Source organism: Physeter macrocephalus, chromosome 7 (genome assembly GCF_002837175.3).
Source record: "Physeter macrocephalus isolate SW-GA chromosome 7, ASM283717v5, whole genome shotgun sequence".
Classification (NCBI taxonomy): Eukaryota; Metazoa; Chordata; class Mammalia; order Artiodactyla; family Physeteridae; genus Physeter; species Physeter macrocephalus.
Window position 1 is genome coordinate 126638388 of NC_041220.1, and position 16919 is coordinate 126655306.

At 34.9% G+C, this 16919-nt stretch overlaps 1 protein-coding gene across 6 annotated transcripts in view; it reads left to right on the plus strand.

The window, feature by feature from the left end:
- AFG2A (AFG2 AAA ATPase homolog A) overlaps positions 1–16919 on the plus strand; it is a 337003-nt gene that overhangs the window by 77829 nt on the left and 242255 nt on the right. For all 6 annotated transcript variants that reach the window (XR_002891140.3, XM_024119178.3, XM_024119179.3 and 3 more), the window contains exon 11: positions 2762–2971. Coding sequence is in view for 5 of the 6 variants with exons in the window: in XM_024119178.3 (XP_023974946.1) it covers positions 2762–2971 (210 nt within the window). In the remaining variant the exon portion in view is untranslated. The remainder of the gene's footprint in view (positions 1–2761; positions 2972–16919) is intronic.

Consider the following 16919-nt stretch of genomic DNA (forward strand, 5'->3'; position numbering starts at 1 on the left):
TATTTGTAGTGAGGTGGATGGACCTAGAGACTGTCATACAGAGTGAAGTAAGTCAGAAAGAGAAAAACAAATACTGTATGCTAACACATATATATGGAATCTTAAAAAAAAAACAAAACAGGTTCTGAAGAACCTAGGGGCAGGACAGGAATAAAGAGGCAGATGTAGAGAATGGACTTGAGGACACGGGGAGGGGGAAGGGTAAGCTGGGACAAAGTGAGAGAGTGACATGGACATATATACACTACCAAACGTAAAATAGATAACTAGTGGGAAGCAGCTGCATAGCACAGCACAGGGAGATCAGATCGGTGCTTTGTGACTGCCTAGAGGGGTGGGATACGGAGGATGGGAGGGAGACGCAAGAGGGAGGAGTTATGGAGATGTATGTGTATGTATAGCTGATTCACTTTGTTATAAAACAGAAACTAACACACCATCGTAAAGCAATTATACTACAATAAAGATGTTAAAAAAAATAAAAATTGATGAAGTATGTGTGTTTTTGTGTGTATTGTGTGTGTGTGTGTGGAGAGAGAGAGAGAAGGAGAAAATGAGAGCACGTACTAAAGCAAAAGTGGTAAATATTAAAAATTGGTGAATTTTGGTAGAATATATATTCACTTATGGTACTGATTTTTCTTCAACTTTTGCATGTTTGAAAAATTTCAAAATTAAGTTTAAAACTAGAAGAAAAGGATAAAGGAAAGATCAGAAACAGCAGGAGAGCACAAGCAGGAACTACACACCAGGGTGTGACAACTCTGCTGCACTTCTGCCTGTATCAGGCCTTGGTTATACAAGCACAGTCACCTTCTGTGGTAAACAGTCACTTTGTTCCTGCTGATGATAGCTAGATGTTTTTAGGGCCATAAGATCATGTGTACTAATCTCAAGTTTAATTTTATTAATTGGTGAAATCAGAAACCAGTTAGAAAAAAAAAGTTAAAATAAAACCCAAGGCTAATGATGCTGCAGGGAAACATACATGTATTGCTCATGCCATTAAAATAGATGAAGTGGTTGGGATAGCAAACTGGCATCATGTATTAAGAGACCTAAAATGTTCATGCCTTTTAATCCAGTAATCTCACTTCTCAAAATAACTCCCAAGAAAGCCATTTAGAAAAAAATAATTAAATCTGAGCTCAGGGTTATGGTTGGTAATACAGAATTCTTGTTCTGTGAACAAAAAACAAAAACAATAGAATGCCCCCTCAAAAACCATGCAAGTTCATTTGGGAAAAGTAATCTTTTCCTGATAGTAACAAACAAACAAAACCCTTCTCTTTTTTGGGTTTGTAGATTGTTTTCTGACTTTTCTTCCTCTTTCTTTTTCTTCCTCTTCACTCTTAAATGTAGGTAGCATCCATAGACATGCCTTTCATCCACATTTCTCTTCTCATGTTTGACTACTTTAATTGATCTCATGGTGTCTATTGTTTGTATGTAGATATCTCTGAAATCTAACATTTCAACCCTATTCTTTTTCCAGAGCTCCATTTGTGATATATGTTCAACTCCGTTTGTGTTGTATATTCAATTGTGAATGTGTGCAATTCTGTGTATCCAAAAAAACCATCTTATTTATTTTCTCTCCTACTGATCATTTTTTCTGTGGTCTATATTCTTCTTATCAGTCCATCTTGAAATCTTTAGCTTCAGATTCTCCCTTTCTTCCTCTGCCTTCAAAACCCTCAGCTGTAGACCTGTAGTATTTTTCTGGTGTGTCTTCATCATCTCCATGTGGTTACCCTAGCTCAGGCTTCCTTTTTTTTTTTTTTTTTTTAAAGGATGTTTGTGATAGATCCTTAATTGTTCTCCCTGCACTTTCTCTCCTCTGTAATGAATCTTGTCAGAGAAGTCTTTCTAAAGCACAGATCAGACCATATCACTTTCTAGATTAAAAACCTTCAAAGACTTCTTATGAATAAAGAGATTCGTGAACTCCACCTAGTCTTCAGGGTCTTCCACTATATAGCTTGAACCTACTTTTCTATTTTTATTTCTCTCCTTTAAATCCATTTTCCTCTCATCTTCTTCATACTTCCTTCTGAGCTTTTCATAATTTTTTGGCCTCTATCTGACATTGTCCCTATTTTCACATTTCTGGATCTCATCCATGCTTCAAGAGTTGGCTTTCAGATTTGCCTTCCAGCTGGGAATAATCTTTTCTTCCTGGGAAGTCCCAAAGCCTTTTTCTGTTTCTTTGTTATTGTGGTTAGTATGCTTTCCATTGTACTATGGTTATTTATGTGCATGTTACTGGTAGTTGTTAAGTTCTTTAAAGTCTGGATTTATGTCTTATCTATTTCCTTTGTACACTATATGGTACGTACTTCTCAATGAATATTTATTAAGTAAATATCTAAAGAGCTATCTTGTTTGGGGGGCCTTTTGGGGGGAACAAAATTTTGAGGATTCTTTATTAATATACCAAAGGCAGAAAAGATTACATGTTCCATAAGGACCTACAGAAGCGTATCTTAAAGTAATTTTGCTAAAAAAGAAATATAAGAACTTAGATATGTAGATGAGACCTTGGATCACTGATTCAAACCGTTTTCGAACAGATGAAAGCTAGTTTTCACAGCCACGTAGAATAGAATATAGACTTACCAGAATGTTCAATCGTTTAACCAGTTACTTATACAAGTCTTGGCAAACAGAAACATTTTGTTTTTCTTCAGTATTTCTCTAATACGCAGCTCACATCTTATAAACTCCTAATTTACTTATTATTTGTTTGTTTGTTTTGCAGGTATCCTGGTCAGATATAGGAGGACTGGGAAATATCAAACTGAAGCTGAAACAGGCTGTGGAATGGCCCTTGAAACATCCCGAGTCTTTCACCCAAATGGGTATTCAGCCACCTAAAGGAGTTCTTTTGTATGGGCCTCCTGGATGCTCTAAAACAATGATTGCAAAGGCTTTGGCCAATGAGAGTGGGCTGAATTTCCTAGCTGTAAAGGTAGGGTGTTAAATTTTTTAACTGCTACTCTGTCTTCTAGGCACCCCTGTCCAGTCCTCTGATTCCTACCGTTAGGAGAGCATAAAAGGCCATCTTAAGGAGTAGTTGATTTTTATTTGAGATTGATGGCAGTATAATATAGGGAGATGGGAGATAAATAAATTAGTGCCTATAATCAGCAAATCATGGTTTAGTTTCTTGATTCTCAATATTTCTTACACACGTGTAATAGAAACCAGTTTTCTTTAGTTTCTACATTTTTAAATTGTACTAATCACTTTTGTTTAACCAAGACTTAATTATAAATTTGATTGAATTTAATAAATTTAATATTTACAAACATAGTATTTTAAAAGAAATCAAATACCTTATATGGTACAAATCATTTTTAAAAAATATATATTCATTATTTATTTGGCTGCGTCGGGTCTCAGTTGCAGCACACGGGCTCTTTGTTGCAGCACGTGGACTTCTCTAGTTGTGGCACACGGGCTCCAGAGTGCATGGGCTCAGTAGTTGTGGCATGCGAGCTCTCTAGTTGCGGCACGTGGGCTGTAGAGAGCACGGGCTTAGTTGCCCTGTGGCATGTGGGATCTTAGTTCCCCAACCAGGGATCAAACCTGTGTCCCCTGCATTGGAAGGCGGATTCCTAACCACTGGACCACCTGGGAAGTCCCCGAAAATAAATTTTTTAAAAACACTTTCCCAGTCAGAAGATATATATACATTATTTATATTCTGAAACACACACATGCATATTTTATTTGTTTACTGCCCTGCCCTATTACTTGGGGTAGATTATCTTACCTGATATGTAGTTTTGCATTTACTATAGGACTAGATATTAATTTTGTTATTAACTTCTGTGTAACATGATAATATATCCATTTACTAAATATATATATATATTTTAGTTTATATGTATATATAAAACCTTAAATCCATTTCTGTAGACTTTATCACAAAAATACATATTTAAATATGTTAACTATCAAAGTCATTTCAGAAAAGGTACATGATAATTTATTTTGATGTTGTCAGGGAATTTTTTTGTAATAAAGTATGTTTTTTTAATCTTAAAACATTGAAATCATTGGCAGGTTGAACGTATAAAACTTATTTCAGAGTGTCCGTCTTTTACTTTACTGTTGACCCTTAAACAACGTGAGTTTGCACTGCGTGGTTCCACTTATACATGGATTTTTTTTTCTATAGTAAAACTATAGTATTACACTACCCAAGGTGGGTTGAATCCGCGGCTATGGGGAAACTGTGTAAATGGAGGGCCGACTATAAGTTATACTAACTATAAGTTACACTAAGTTATACTTAGAATTTTGACTGCATGGAGGGTCAGAGCTCCTCACCCCCACATTTTTCAAGGATTAGCTATACTTAAATTTTTTGTGGAATGATATTTAGATGTATTTAGGCTATTTGCTTTTTAAGAATCAATATCTTCACAATCACTAATGTTTGCCTGTTTTTTATTATCTTGTAGAAGACATTGGATAGGGATTTGGGGAGGGGACCATTTTCACTATGATTAGTTATGCTGAATCATGACCATAGTTTTGAAGGTTGCACTTTTAAATGTTGGAGTAATGAGTGATTTTGAAATTTCCAGAGACATCTTGATTTCTCTTTGGTCCTTGTCCTCTTATCTTGTGGTAGTGGAAATGGTCATTTTACTGGCATTTCCTACTCTTTTTTTTCTGTCATCTCTATTTTTCTGTGCCTACCTTCCACAGTGTATATTCATAATTGAATTTTTCTTGTCTACTGGAAATCTAAAATTTGTTTAATGAGGATTTAGCTCACAGTTATTTACACTTGAATATCAAGGAAGAAAGGGCACATATAGTTCCTTACAAATTAGTATCTCACTCTTTTGTGATCCAAGATAACAGTTCCAGGTGATAGCAGGACTGCTTTCTGGCCTATCCTAGGATTACTTAGAAACATATTTATTACTGCTTTTGCATATGAAACCTTTCATAACTTTACAGTTTCACTTTTGTCTTTTTTCATGATGAGAAAATGAGGAAGACTTTTTTCATGTAAAATAACCAACTATGTGTTAACTTATATGCACCTTTCATTAACTATTTAATTCTTTTAGGTCACACACAAAAGAAAAGTGATGTTAAGAAATTTTCTTAATAAATTGAGTTTGTACTTGCTTGGGGATTATTACATATCCTACTTGCTAATTTTTATTTAATGTGTACTTTTATTCATTATACAATTTAGTGTACTTTGACAGTATTATTCAATTTTTGAATCTGGGTGGAGGATATATTACGTGAACAATGGGTGTTCATTTACTATTCTTTCAACTTTTCCTATGTGTTTAAAAATTACAAAAGAAAAAGTTGGGAACACAAAGAATAGTTTGGTTTTTTTATGCATTTTCATTGGTCCTTTCATCTTGGTCTGATTAATGCTTATGAGAAGAGTTAAAATAGCTATATCATACCATTTATGTATGAGGATATCAAGTCAAAGAAGTTAGGAATTCATATTGTATTCTTTCAAGTTTTATTTTCCTACAAAGAAAAAGTTGTCTTTTGTTTCCAACATAGATAATTGTTTTCTGTGGCATTTAAGTGTTATAATTAAATTTGAACTCTTTGAAATAACAAATCTCACACATTTTGAAAGTGATCAGAAAAAAATAGGTAGACTCTGGTTTTGAGAAACACAAGTATTTTGGATGTATTGAAAGAATAAATTCCCTAACACTTTTTGCAATGGTGATTACCTTTAATTCCGAAGATAAAGAATTTTAAAAGTTTAAACATTTCTTTCTCTGAGTTTATGAAAGAACCCTTTATCTTCCCCTGTGCATCTTTTCTAAACAGTGATACAAGATTTATATTCTACTCAGAGTTAAGACTTCACCTTGGCTTGTGTGGGCTCTTAATAGCCTTTGGCATCTGTGTGTGTTTTGTGCAGACTGTAGCACTTGACATACGCTTAAGTTTAGTTTGTCGTCTGGGTCAATTACGTCAAAATATTTTCCAGTTGAAATTTCCTCTCTGCTTCTCGCTTGCTTTTTGTGTGGAGTGCTACGATAGATTAATTACCCTTGAATGGCTGGGCTGCTTTACTTTATGAAGAACTGTTACTGATTCTGGAAGAAGGGTGATTAGGCCTCTGACAGGGATTTTCAGCAAGTCCTTTATTAGCTGTATTGGTGAGTACAAGAATGTAATGAACTTATTATATCCTTAACTTTTGGGGGAAACTTTTTCTGACACTTGTCTCAGAGAGGAATTGTGCAAAATACATCCCATTTTCAGGAAAAACCTGTATTTTATTGAAAGCAGTGAACAATTCAAAGTAATTACTATTGTTCGTTTAACTAGATCCCCTACTATTCTGTTACCAAAGGTATAAGATAATTTGAACTTTGTATGTTCCAAGTTCATCTTTAAACTTAAAAAAAAATTATGTAGGCTAGCCTATAAATCATAGAGCTTTCATTTTGCAGATATTGCTTGGAAAACTGCATAGATACCTCTTTTACATACTGAATGCTTTAAGATTAGTTTCTAGGATTACAAATAAGGGTGGTGATGTTTAAGAAGGTGAAGTGACTTTTCCAAGTCAAAGTGGTGGTAATGGAACTGAAATTTGATCTCAGGACTTTCTGACTCCAGAGTCTAAGCACTAAACCCCACTGTATTATACAGTCTTCCATTTTCCTTTTTAAAAAAAAAAAAAAAAAACTAGTGCCCAGTGCTTTTTTTCATTAATTACACCAAATTACTTGAGAAGGTAGTTCAGGCAGTTTCTATGGGGCAGGTTCAGAGATGTGGAAAGATGTTTCTGGGACCTAGTTTAAAAAATAATTTTGTTTCTCTCAGACAAAGAAAACTGAGGAAAATAGCATGGCTTTGGAGTGGAAGTTGATTGAGTTAATAAGAAAGGGTAAACACTGCCAAAGAAACAGGAACCTGATGAACTAAATGGAAGTGTAGGGAAAAAGACTAGTGGTTGAATAATGTGAAGCTTGAAATTTACCTATTACTGTATAATTTGTGCCCTTGAGATTGAGCGTGTTACAATGAAAAGAGCGTTAAGCTAGGATTCAGATAGCTTTGGTTTGATTTCTAACACTAGCACTTTTTAGCTCTGTAACCTTAAATGCGTTCTCTGAGACTTAGTTTTTTCATCTCTATAGGCCTTTTGAGAGGATTATATTTAAAACGTTAAGTGAAGAAGTTTTAGAGGGCATAACTGCTTAACTCTTAAGTGTGGGCTGCATATAGTTATGACTTCCTTACAAGAGGGTTCCTTATGGAAAGGAGGGAGCGGCAGACTGACTTGGTAGTGGAGAAACCTACCTCAGCCAGGTCACCGTGGTTCACACCGATTGGTCGTGTTGTTAGTATGTACCCGTGCATGATGCGATGAGAGTGGCCCTTTCTTCCCAAGGTCTTCCTCCCAAACACTCATAATCCATGTCTACCTATGTGAAAAACAGCAGGCAAACCCAAACTGAAGGACTTTCTGTAGAGTACCTAACCAGTACTTTTGATGTCAAGGTCATCAAAAATAAGGAAAGTCTCAGAAACTGTCACAGCCAAGAGGAGCCCAAGGAGACAGGACAGCTAAATATACTGTTGTGGTTTCCTGGATGAGATCCTAAAAGGACATTAGGTAGAAACTAAGAAAACCTGAATAAGCTGTGGACTTCAGTTAATAATAATGTATCAATATTGGTTCATTGTGACAGATGTATCATACTATATTAACATATGATAAGAATAGGGGAAACTGAGTGTGTGTTGGGGTAGGGGTGAGTATATGGGAACTCTTGGTACTGTATGCTCAGTTCTTCTGTAAACCTTAAACTTTGCCAAAACAAAAAAGCCTGTTAATTAAATAAGAGTTTCAAGGTCAGTAGCAGGGCATACATATTATGTCTGGATTCAGTGAATGTAACTGAAGTTGAAAAGGCCAGCTCAGGACGTCCCTGGCAGTCCAGTGGTTAAGGCTCCAGCTTCCACTGCAGGGGGCACAGGTTCATCCCTGGTTGGGGAAGTTCTGCATGCCACGCAGTGCGGCCAAAAAAAAAAAAGGCCATCTCGAGTGTTCTGTACTGCGCTGTCCATGATGAGTGGAATGCAGGGAAGAATCCCAGGGAGATTGTCGATTCCTTGGGTGAGGGCTTTGGAGGAGACCTTTCCTATTCATCACCCCTCTGTTCATGTTCCACAAGATAGTGGAAAGTGACCGAGAGGAGCCCTGAGAGGAAGTTGGCTAGAGAAACCGGGTTTGAGGCTTCCCTGAGCTTGCCTGTTTTGCTGCAGTTCCCAGCAGTTCTCAGTTGAAGCCTATAAACGTTGTGTTGGTTCTGGCCCCAGGCCCCAACATTATAAAGAATACTTTCTTTTAGTGTTTTAGTTATTTTTTCTTTCACCTGGTACAGCTTCTAATTTAGAGTCTCACTAGGAACTATGTCCAGTTTCATGCCTTTTGTGGACCCCAACTCTTTATTCTCCTTCCACAAGTTTATTGCTCTTTGGGCTCATCTGGAGTCTGAAACCTTTTGAGTTTCTGTTTAATTTCCATTCGGGTTTTTTGTTTTTTTTTTTTCACCTTAAACAAATCGTCATGTCTCCAAATAGTGTTGTCTTATGTGCCCCATACTCTTAAGTTGACAGTTATTCGCATCCATGTTAAATAAAGACATATAGTTAGTTTTATCAATGTTTGAATGGCTATTAGGGAATAACTAATAATTATGTATTTTTCTTAGGACAAATAGAATAGTTACTGTGTCATGGTCAGTATCACAAAGTTATGTAGAAGTTAGATTGAATTTACTTAAATTTTGTGCACCATATAAGCTGACATGTTAAATTTGAGACATCATATATTAAAGCCGTATATGTTAATAAATGTTTTTTTGAGTTGGGCTTGTATCAGATTAATGTCTTGACATGAAAGTATTCTATAACACGTGGCTAAAAGTAAAAAATGACAATATATATAACAAATAATAACAAAACCTTTAGTATTTGGAATCTAAGAAGACCTAGAGAAATTTAGAAAGAAAAGAATGCTTTTACGCTTCCAAGAAGTTTACTTAATAATAGAACATTTTGTTGTTGTGTCAGTTTAATTTTTATTTGTAGATTTCAGCTGAGAGAGATTAGTTATTTTTTTCCTTCTTTTAAATCTCTTTTGAATGAAATTTAATTGGGGTTGAAATAAATATTACAGTTTCATGTCTATAACACTAAAAATATTTGTAAATGTTTTACTATTGCAACAGTAACTCAAATATATATTAAGCACCTTCTGTATGTCTGGCACTGTACATGGTAAACAAAGTGCATTAGATGGTCTCCTTGCTATCTACCAACTCATGATTCAGTAAGAAAGACATTTGACTAAGCAAGTGATATAATGAAATGGATAGCATTTAGAATCTTGATGATTAATTGTATGTGAGAAATGAGAAAGAAGTCAAAGGTGATTAAATTTTTTACTTTTAATGACTGGCAGATGGAAATACGCCAACTCTAGGAAGAGTTAGCACGTGAGGAGGAAAAGTAGGTTGGAGGTGGGAGAGCAGGTACCAGATTGGGATTGAGACACGTGGAGTTTGAAATGCCTTTAGAGCAATATGGCAGAAATGTCCAAAAGGGTGTTGAATGCGAGTTTGTAGCTCAAGAGAAAGGTCATTTCTAGAGATTAAAACGTGGAAGTTGAGACCTCGTGTTTAAGGTTGTGCGCAGTAGTCAGTAAAGGAGATTGAGAGTCATGAGAGTGGTCACTAATAATATAAGAGATTTTTCTGGGGTGGGGTGCACAAGAGCACTTTATAGCTAGCTTAACTGTAGTCAGCTTGGTGCCCACAGTGTAAGTTCTGAAGAAATGTGTCATTTTCTTTTCTTGAATAAATGAATTGTGAGGAAGGTTTGTATTATACTTTTTGAGTAAACAGCTTGAATTCTATTTCCTTCTCTGCCAGACCCTCTCACTTTTTAGGGGTTTTTACTTGCCCACGGCATTTCTTGCCTAGTACTTAATGCCTGTTCTCAAACTCTTTGAAGTGCTTTCCCCAAATGGCCTTCTCTGTGTGCTGATGCTGTACTTTTTATTAATTTTCAAGATCCTTTACTCACATTGCATATATATAATTCTATCTCATGTGACTTTGGGTTTTTATGAGCTTATTCCATAACATTTAACCATAGTTAACCCTTGGGTTAACTTGCCTTCCCTAGACATTCTGGAACTTATAAAACCTTGATTTGAATTGTAATAGCCAAAAGCAACAGGCAGGTGTCAGATACATTTAAAAAGCCCTTGAGAAGACTGGAAAAAACCCAGTAGTGATTAAGGGGGCACAACTGCAAGAGCATGAGGTATAAATATTGTACTCGAATTTGTGACTGATACGGTGTAAAATACTGAAACACAGTAAACAAATAAGTCAGGCTTAGTTTTCACTAGATTTAACAGAACAGTTGGACAAATTTTTACATGTTTTTATGTTATTTTTGTTGTTTTATAAACTTGAAATCTTGGTCATGGAAAAATTAAAAATAACACTACCCCAAAATAAGCCAATTTATGGTACTTAACTTACTTTTGGTGGTTTTCTTGGTCACACTTATCAATGAAGCACTTACCTAGGCAGGCGAAATGTGGCAGGACTAACATAACAAAGTTATTTTGGTAAGTAAAATTAGAAGAGAAGTAACCTTATCAGGTTTCATCAACCTTATCTATTCTAGGGATTCATGTATTATTTTTTAAAAGAGTTAAATAACTTAAGAGCAAATGTGGGATTCATAGACCATACTATATGTACCTAACCCTTATAATTAGATATTAATGGTCTCTTGTCTATAATGGTTATCAATAAAATCCTTATTTTCAAATTAACCCATGCTAGCAGCCATTTATGGAGAGTTAGGATTTGCCCTTGCCACTTGATCTCTTCCCACAAATACCTTTGAATTTGAATTGCTGGTACCATGTATAATCTTAAGTGGACATTTCCTTTTTTTTTTTTTTTTTTTTTCTAATTTTACTTTTTTTTTTAGAACTTGGAAAACAGAGGACATCATAGTTTTTAGAAAAAGTAGTCTGGGAACTCAAATCCTGTATTCTTGTCATCATTTCTGTCATTTAACTTTTCTGGGACTTCTGACATTTCACTTAACTTCTTTGGGCTTTGTTTTCCTCAGGTTTTAAGTGAGATAGGTTAGAGTAAATGATTCTTCTAAAGCCCTTACACGAATAACATTCTATGAGTAGCTCACATAACGCTTATAGTCTAACGCTTATAGTCTAATCTATTGTTTATCTTTTTTGCCTTTTGGTGGCTAAACTGTTCACCTCGGAGGAGTGTTGCAAGCAGTAAGGGGATAATACATATCAAGTGTTTAGCAAGATTTCATAAAATTAGCTGATGCTAGTTGCTGTTTTCCTCTGTTTTTAAGAATTGGATTATATTTGACCTCAAATAGAACAAAAAAGTATAGCAGCACAGCTTATGATCCCTTAAGTTTTCTGTTAGTGTTAGAATAAAATGTAGTATATATCTTTGAAAGTGATTTTAATCTTTTGCAACTTGTACCAGAATACAGTGATTTTTGGCAATTTGAACTTCAAACTCAAAATAACCTTTCTTGGGGATGATATTGCCTAGACTTCATATGGAATTCTGGATTTATGTAACATATCAGTTCAGCTACTGGGGTTGCATTTTTAAGCCAGTCATCCAGGTAGGATTCCTCAGCATGCAGTTCTGTACAAAATCACATGTTCTCTAGAGGCCTTGCAGTACTTTTCATTACTGCTATGACTTGCTAGTAATATTTGACTTGAATTATTCTAACCCAGATTTTCTTCACAGCGCTAACTTCTTAGGTTAGATTTTCAAATCTGTTTGATTTTTTTTCTTTTGTTTTGTTTTTGGAGAAAAAGTACTGTTTGTTATCCACAGGTTTTTCTATACGTAGCCCACCTCTACGTAGTAGTGGAATGGCCCTTCATTGTTTAAGGCTGTAGGCCATATTTTCACATTTTCAACACAATATTGTCGGTTTGCCTATACACCAGATTTTTAAAACATGTTAATCTTTCTGTTGTCTTTAGCATCATATTGTGTTCTTAGATCATGACATGATCATAATCTTGTACTTTCCAACATCTATATTCAAGTCATCTTTCTTAGAGTCAGCTCTATGGAGAACAGTAATCATTTTTCCGGATTCTCTAACCGCTTTCCTTCAGTTAAGCCAGATAATTAGAAGGCAGTATATATGTATTAAGTATATTGCCTGCTTAAGGAAATGTCTTCACTGGCTTACTATTTTTATGTTACACCATTGACTTTTATGGAGAGCTGCTAGAAGAACAGTAACAGTAATACAGAGTTTGCATGATAATAAAGTAACAGTGACACCAGCAGTTTCCTTTCTGATTTTTATTAGGTCACACTTGCCTAAGTGGTCACCCTAAACTGAATGAAATTCTGCATAAAATTTTCTTATCCCTTCCTCACTCCCCCCATAACCCCTCCCCAACAAAAATCCATTCTCCTGATTATCTAAAGCTTCTTTTATTGAATGGGCCCGAATTGTTTTGTTGTTTACTTTCTTAACTCTTTCTTCATAGTCCCTTTTGGGTAAAAGTATAATTTATATTATATATTATAAATGGGCAGACCTTGTTTAGCCCTGTAGTGCAGGGCTCTAAAAATGGTCATGCAAGATGAAACCATGAAAAATGATCTTAATCCCCAATGGGGAAAATTACAACTGTTCCATGACCTTTGAAAATTTGGCAAAACATTAGGAGCTCTCTACTCTTGGTTGTAAGTGTACAAGGCAGTGGATTTTGGCTGTATAATAACTTTCTTGCTGGTCCTCCTGCTGCCAAACTGTCTCTGTAGTCCAGCCCTTCATATTTTATAAGGACACTACAATTTATTTACCCATTTTTATGTTAATGAATTTTTAGATTTAATTAATGTTTAGATTCCAGGTTTAATTTTTTTGTTGCTGTAAAGAATGCTTCAGTAATATTCTTGTACATATCTCCTTGTGTGTATGTACGAGAGTTTCTCTAGGGTATACATACCTAGAAATAGAAGTTTGTTATTGGGCATGAACAACTTAAACGTTACTAGCTATTTTAAAATTGCTTTTTTTTTTTTTTTAACGGTCATTGATTTTTTTCATTAATATTTTGATCAATTCTCTCAATGTTTTGAAGTCCAGGTTTTTCACTCAGCAATTGTGTCATTGATATTTTTGGTGACTTTTGATCTCATTGGCAGAAATGAACTATTTCAAATTGTATGAGATTAATCTAGATCAGGGGTCAGCAAACTGCAGTTTTGGGGCCAAATCCAACTTACAGTTTATTTTAATTTAGCCCTCTGGTTAAGAATGAACTCTACATTTCCAATGGGATGTTTAAAAGAAGAATATGTGACACAGGCTGTGTGAATCCCAGAGTGTCTGAAATATTTACTCTCTGGCCCTTTACATTTTATCTTCCTCAATCCCACAATACTTGGGAAAATGCCTCCAGGTTTATTTATCTTACTGATAGTTGTGAGTATAAATTTTGTGTTTCTGTTTTATAGTCTAACCTGTGTCTAAAAACAAATTTGTAAAATTGGTTTGGTATTAAGCTGTTGCTATTTCTTTATCCTTTAAAAAGTGAGAATGTTGTGTCTCGGCATTACTAATGTTTCATTGTTTGTCTTTATTCAAGTTAAAGCTATTTGGGATTGTATTATTTAAGAAATTAAGATAATTAAATCATTGGTGATGAGGTCTCTCTGTAGTTATCTTTGGGGAATTAGCGTCAAAACAATTCTGTTGTGTAAATATGATTGCTTGGAGACAGTTTAAGTATCGATGTACAAACAGTTGACATACTAATTGTAAATAATATTTAGTCATCAAAAGCACTGTCCAAAGCAAGTTTTCTTAATAACTTTGTTTGCTTACAGATAATTTATGCATTCCTTGGTTGTTGGTAAATTTCAGTCACATGTAGGAGTACCTTTAAATGTTAGTTATGCTTTTCATGCATCTGCCCCCTAATTAGCCTCAAATATTAATTTTTTTACAGTATGTATAATTTATTACTCTGAAATAATTTTGAAAAGATTATTTTTAAAGAAAAGAGGAAAACACACATAAAAAATAGATGAGAGTTTTCTTTTGGGGGGAGAGGGGAACATTATAATTAACCTTGTTAATGTTATATAAAACTTACTAATGCATCAACTTAGATTACTCAGAAAATCAGGCAGAAAGGTAAAATTGCCCCTCTCATTACTTAAGGATTTCTGTATTGATGCTATCAGATAACTCAGCTGAACATGATGAATGGCAGTATCTTTGGAGCAGCTGGATTTTGTCAGCCTGAACTCTGAGTTATTCTTCTATCCTTTTCTTACTCTTGTCCTTGACTGTTCTACCCTGATCCCCATATGTTCTAATCTATTTACTTGTTACCATATTATCAAATTTCAATATTTTTGAAGCACCATTGTAGAGGTAGTATAAAAAATATTAAAAGATTATCTTCCTTTCCTCAGGTGTGTTTGTAATTTGAAAGACTTTTATATGCCCGTAATTTTTGTTCATTTATCCCATCTGTTCTTTTTCCCCCCTTTTCCTGCCTTCTTTTGGATTAGTCGAGTACATTTTGGTATTCTAGTATATCTCCCCTATTTTCTTGATAGCTAAACCTCTTGGTTTTTCTTTTTAAAAAAATACTTGCTCTAGGATTTATAGTATACACACTTAATTTACAATTTACCTTCAAATAATACTATACCACTTTATGTATAATATAAGGTTCTTAAAGCAATTTGTATACCTTTGGATGGAGAATTTAGAAACTAAGTTCTGAGTGTTAACTCATGATGAGCCCCCTTCTGTGGGGAAGGTCTCCTTACCCCTCTTGATCTCTGACATCTCATGCTAGGTGGCTGCCACCACAAACCCCTGTACTGATGTCCCCTCGCCCTTCTGTGCTGTCCCTGTCTCTACCACCCCATGGCCCCCAAACTCTACATTGCCTTTTCTCTGTCCCTTGGGGTGTTACCCTTCTCACCCTACACCTAGTTATTCCCAGCATGTTGCCCTGAAACCTTTTTTTGTCCATGTGTTTCCAGAAATTCTCTTTCCATGTTCTGTTATATCTGACCGTTTCCTTTATGTTAGCTTCTAGTTTTCTATCCTAGTTTATTAACTCCCTCCTTCCATTCTAAATGACCTGACATAGTTGTGATCTCATTGCTGTTCAGGATTATTCCTTGATTCCTTTACCTGGAAGGAATCTTTGTTTTATTTTTGCTTCTCTTTGTGGCATTCTCTATATAGTTGTGATATTTTTTTCTCACTGTATTTTTATTTCTTAAGAATATAATTATTGTTATATTTTAAGAATACGATTATTTTAGTAATCTATTAAACCATAAACTCATTATAGACACTTAATAAATATGCCTTGAATGAATAAATGAATGATTCAGTGCCTCTATATGTCAGCAGAGAAATTAAGGTGCTAGATATTTGTTTCTGATCTTCCCTGCCTTTGATTTTGTGTGGATCTTTAATTTACTCACAGATGGAAAGTCATCATAGTAGCTCTGCATATCTTTGTCATTTTATATAACTGAATTAATATATATATAAATTGCTTAGAACAGTTCATGGCACATAGGAAATATTCAATAAATGTTAGCACTTATGTTTATGATTACAAAATTTTTAATTTTAATCATCTTGGATGGAATATTTTTAATGAGATATATATTTCTGAGAGTTGCTACACTGAATATATTGAGCATCCTTTTTTCCTTCATGAATTAAGTCATTGTGAACATCAGAAATAGTATAAGTCAAATTTGAATTAGAATAGAGGGAGAGATATACCATGTTCTTAGATTGGAAGAATCAACATTGTGAAAATGACTCTACTACCTAAAGCAATCTACAGATTCAATGCAATCCCTATCCAACTACCACTGGCATTTTTTACAGAACTAGAACAAAAAATTTCACAATTTGTATGGAAACACAAAAGACCCCGAATAGCCAAAGCAATCTTGAGAACGAAAAATGGAGCTGGAGGAATCAGGCTCCCTGACTTCAGACTATACTACAAAGCTACAGTAATCAAGACAGTATGGTACTGGCACAAAAACAGAAATATAGATCAATGGAACAGGATAGAAAGCCCAGAGATAAACCCACACACATATATGGTCACCTTATCTTTGATAAAGGAGGCAAGAATATACAGTGGAGGAAAGACAGCCTCTTCGATAAGTGGTGCCGGAAAAACTAGATAGGTACATGTAAAAGTGTGAAATTAGAACACTCCCTAACACCACACACAAAAATAAACTCAAAATGGGTTAAAGACCTAAATGTAAGGCCAGACACTATCAAACTCTTAGAGGAAAACATAGGCAGAACACTCTATGACATAAATCACAGCAAGATCCTTTTTGACCCATCTCCTAGAGAAATGGAAATAAAAACAAAAATAAACAAATGAGACCGAATGAAACTTAAAAGCTTTTGCACAGCAAAGGAAACCATAAACAAGACAAAAAGACAACCCTCAGAAAGGGAGTAATATTTGCAAATGAAGCAACTGACAAAGGATTAATATCCAAAATTTATAAGCAACTCATGCAGCTCAATAACAAAAAAACAAACAACCCAATCCAAAAATGGGCAGAAGAACTAAATAGACATTTCTCCAAAGAAGATATACAGATCGCCAACAAACACATGAAAGAATGCTCAACATCATTAATCATTAGAGAAATGCAAATCAAAACGACAATGAGATATCATCTCACACCGGTCAGATTGGCCATCATCAAAAACTCTAGAAACAATAAATGCTGGAGAGGGTGTGGAGAAAAGGGAAC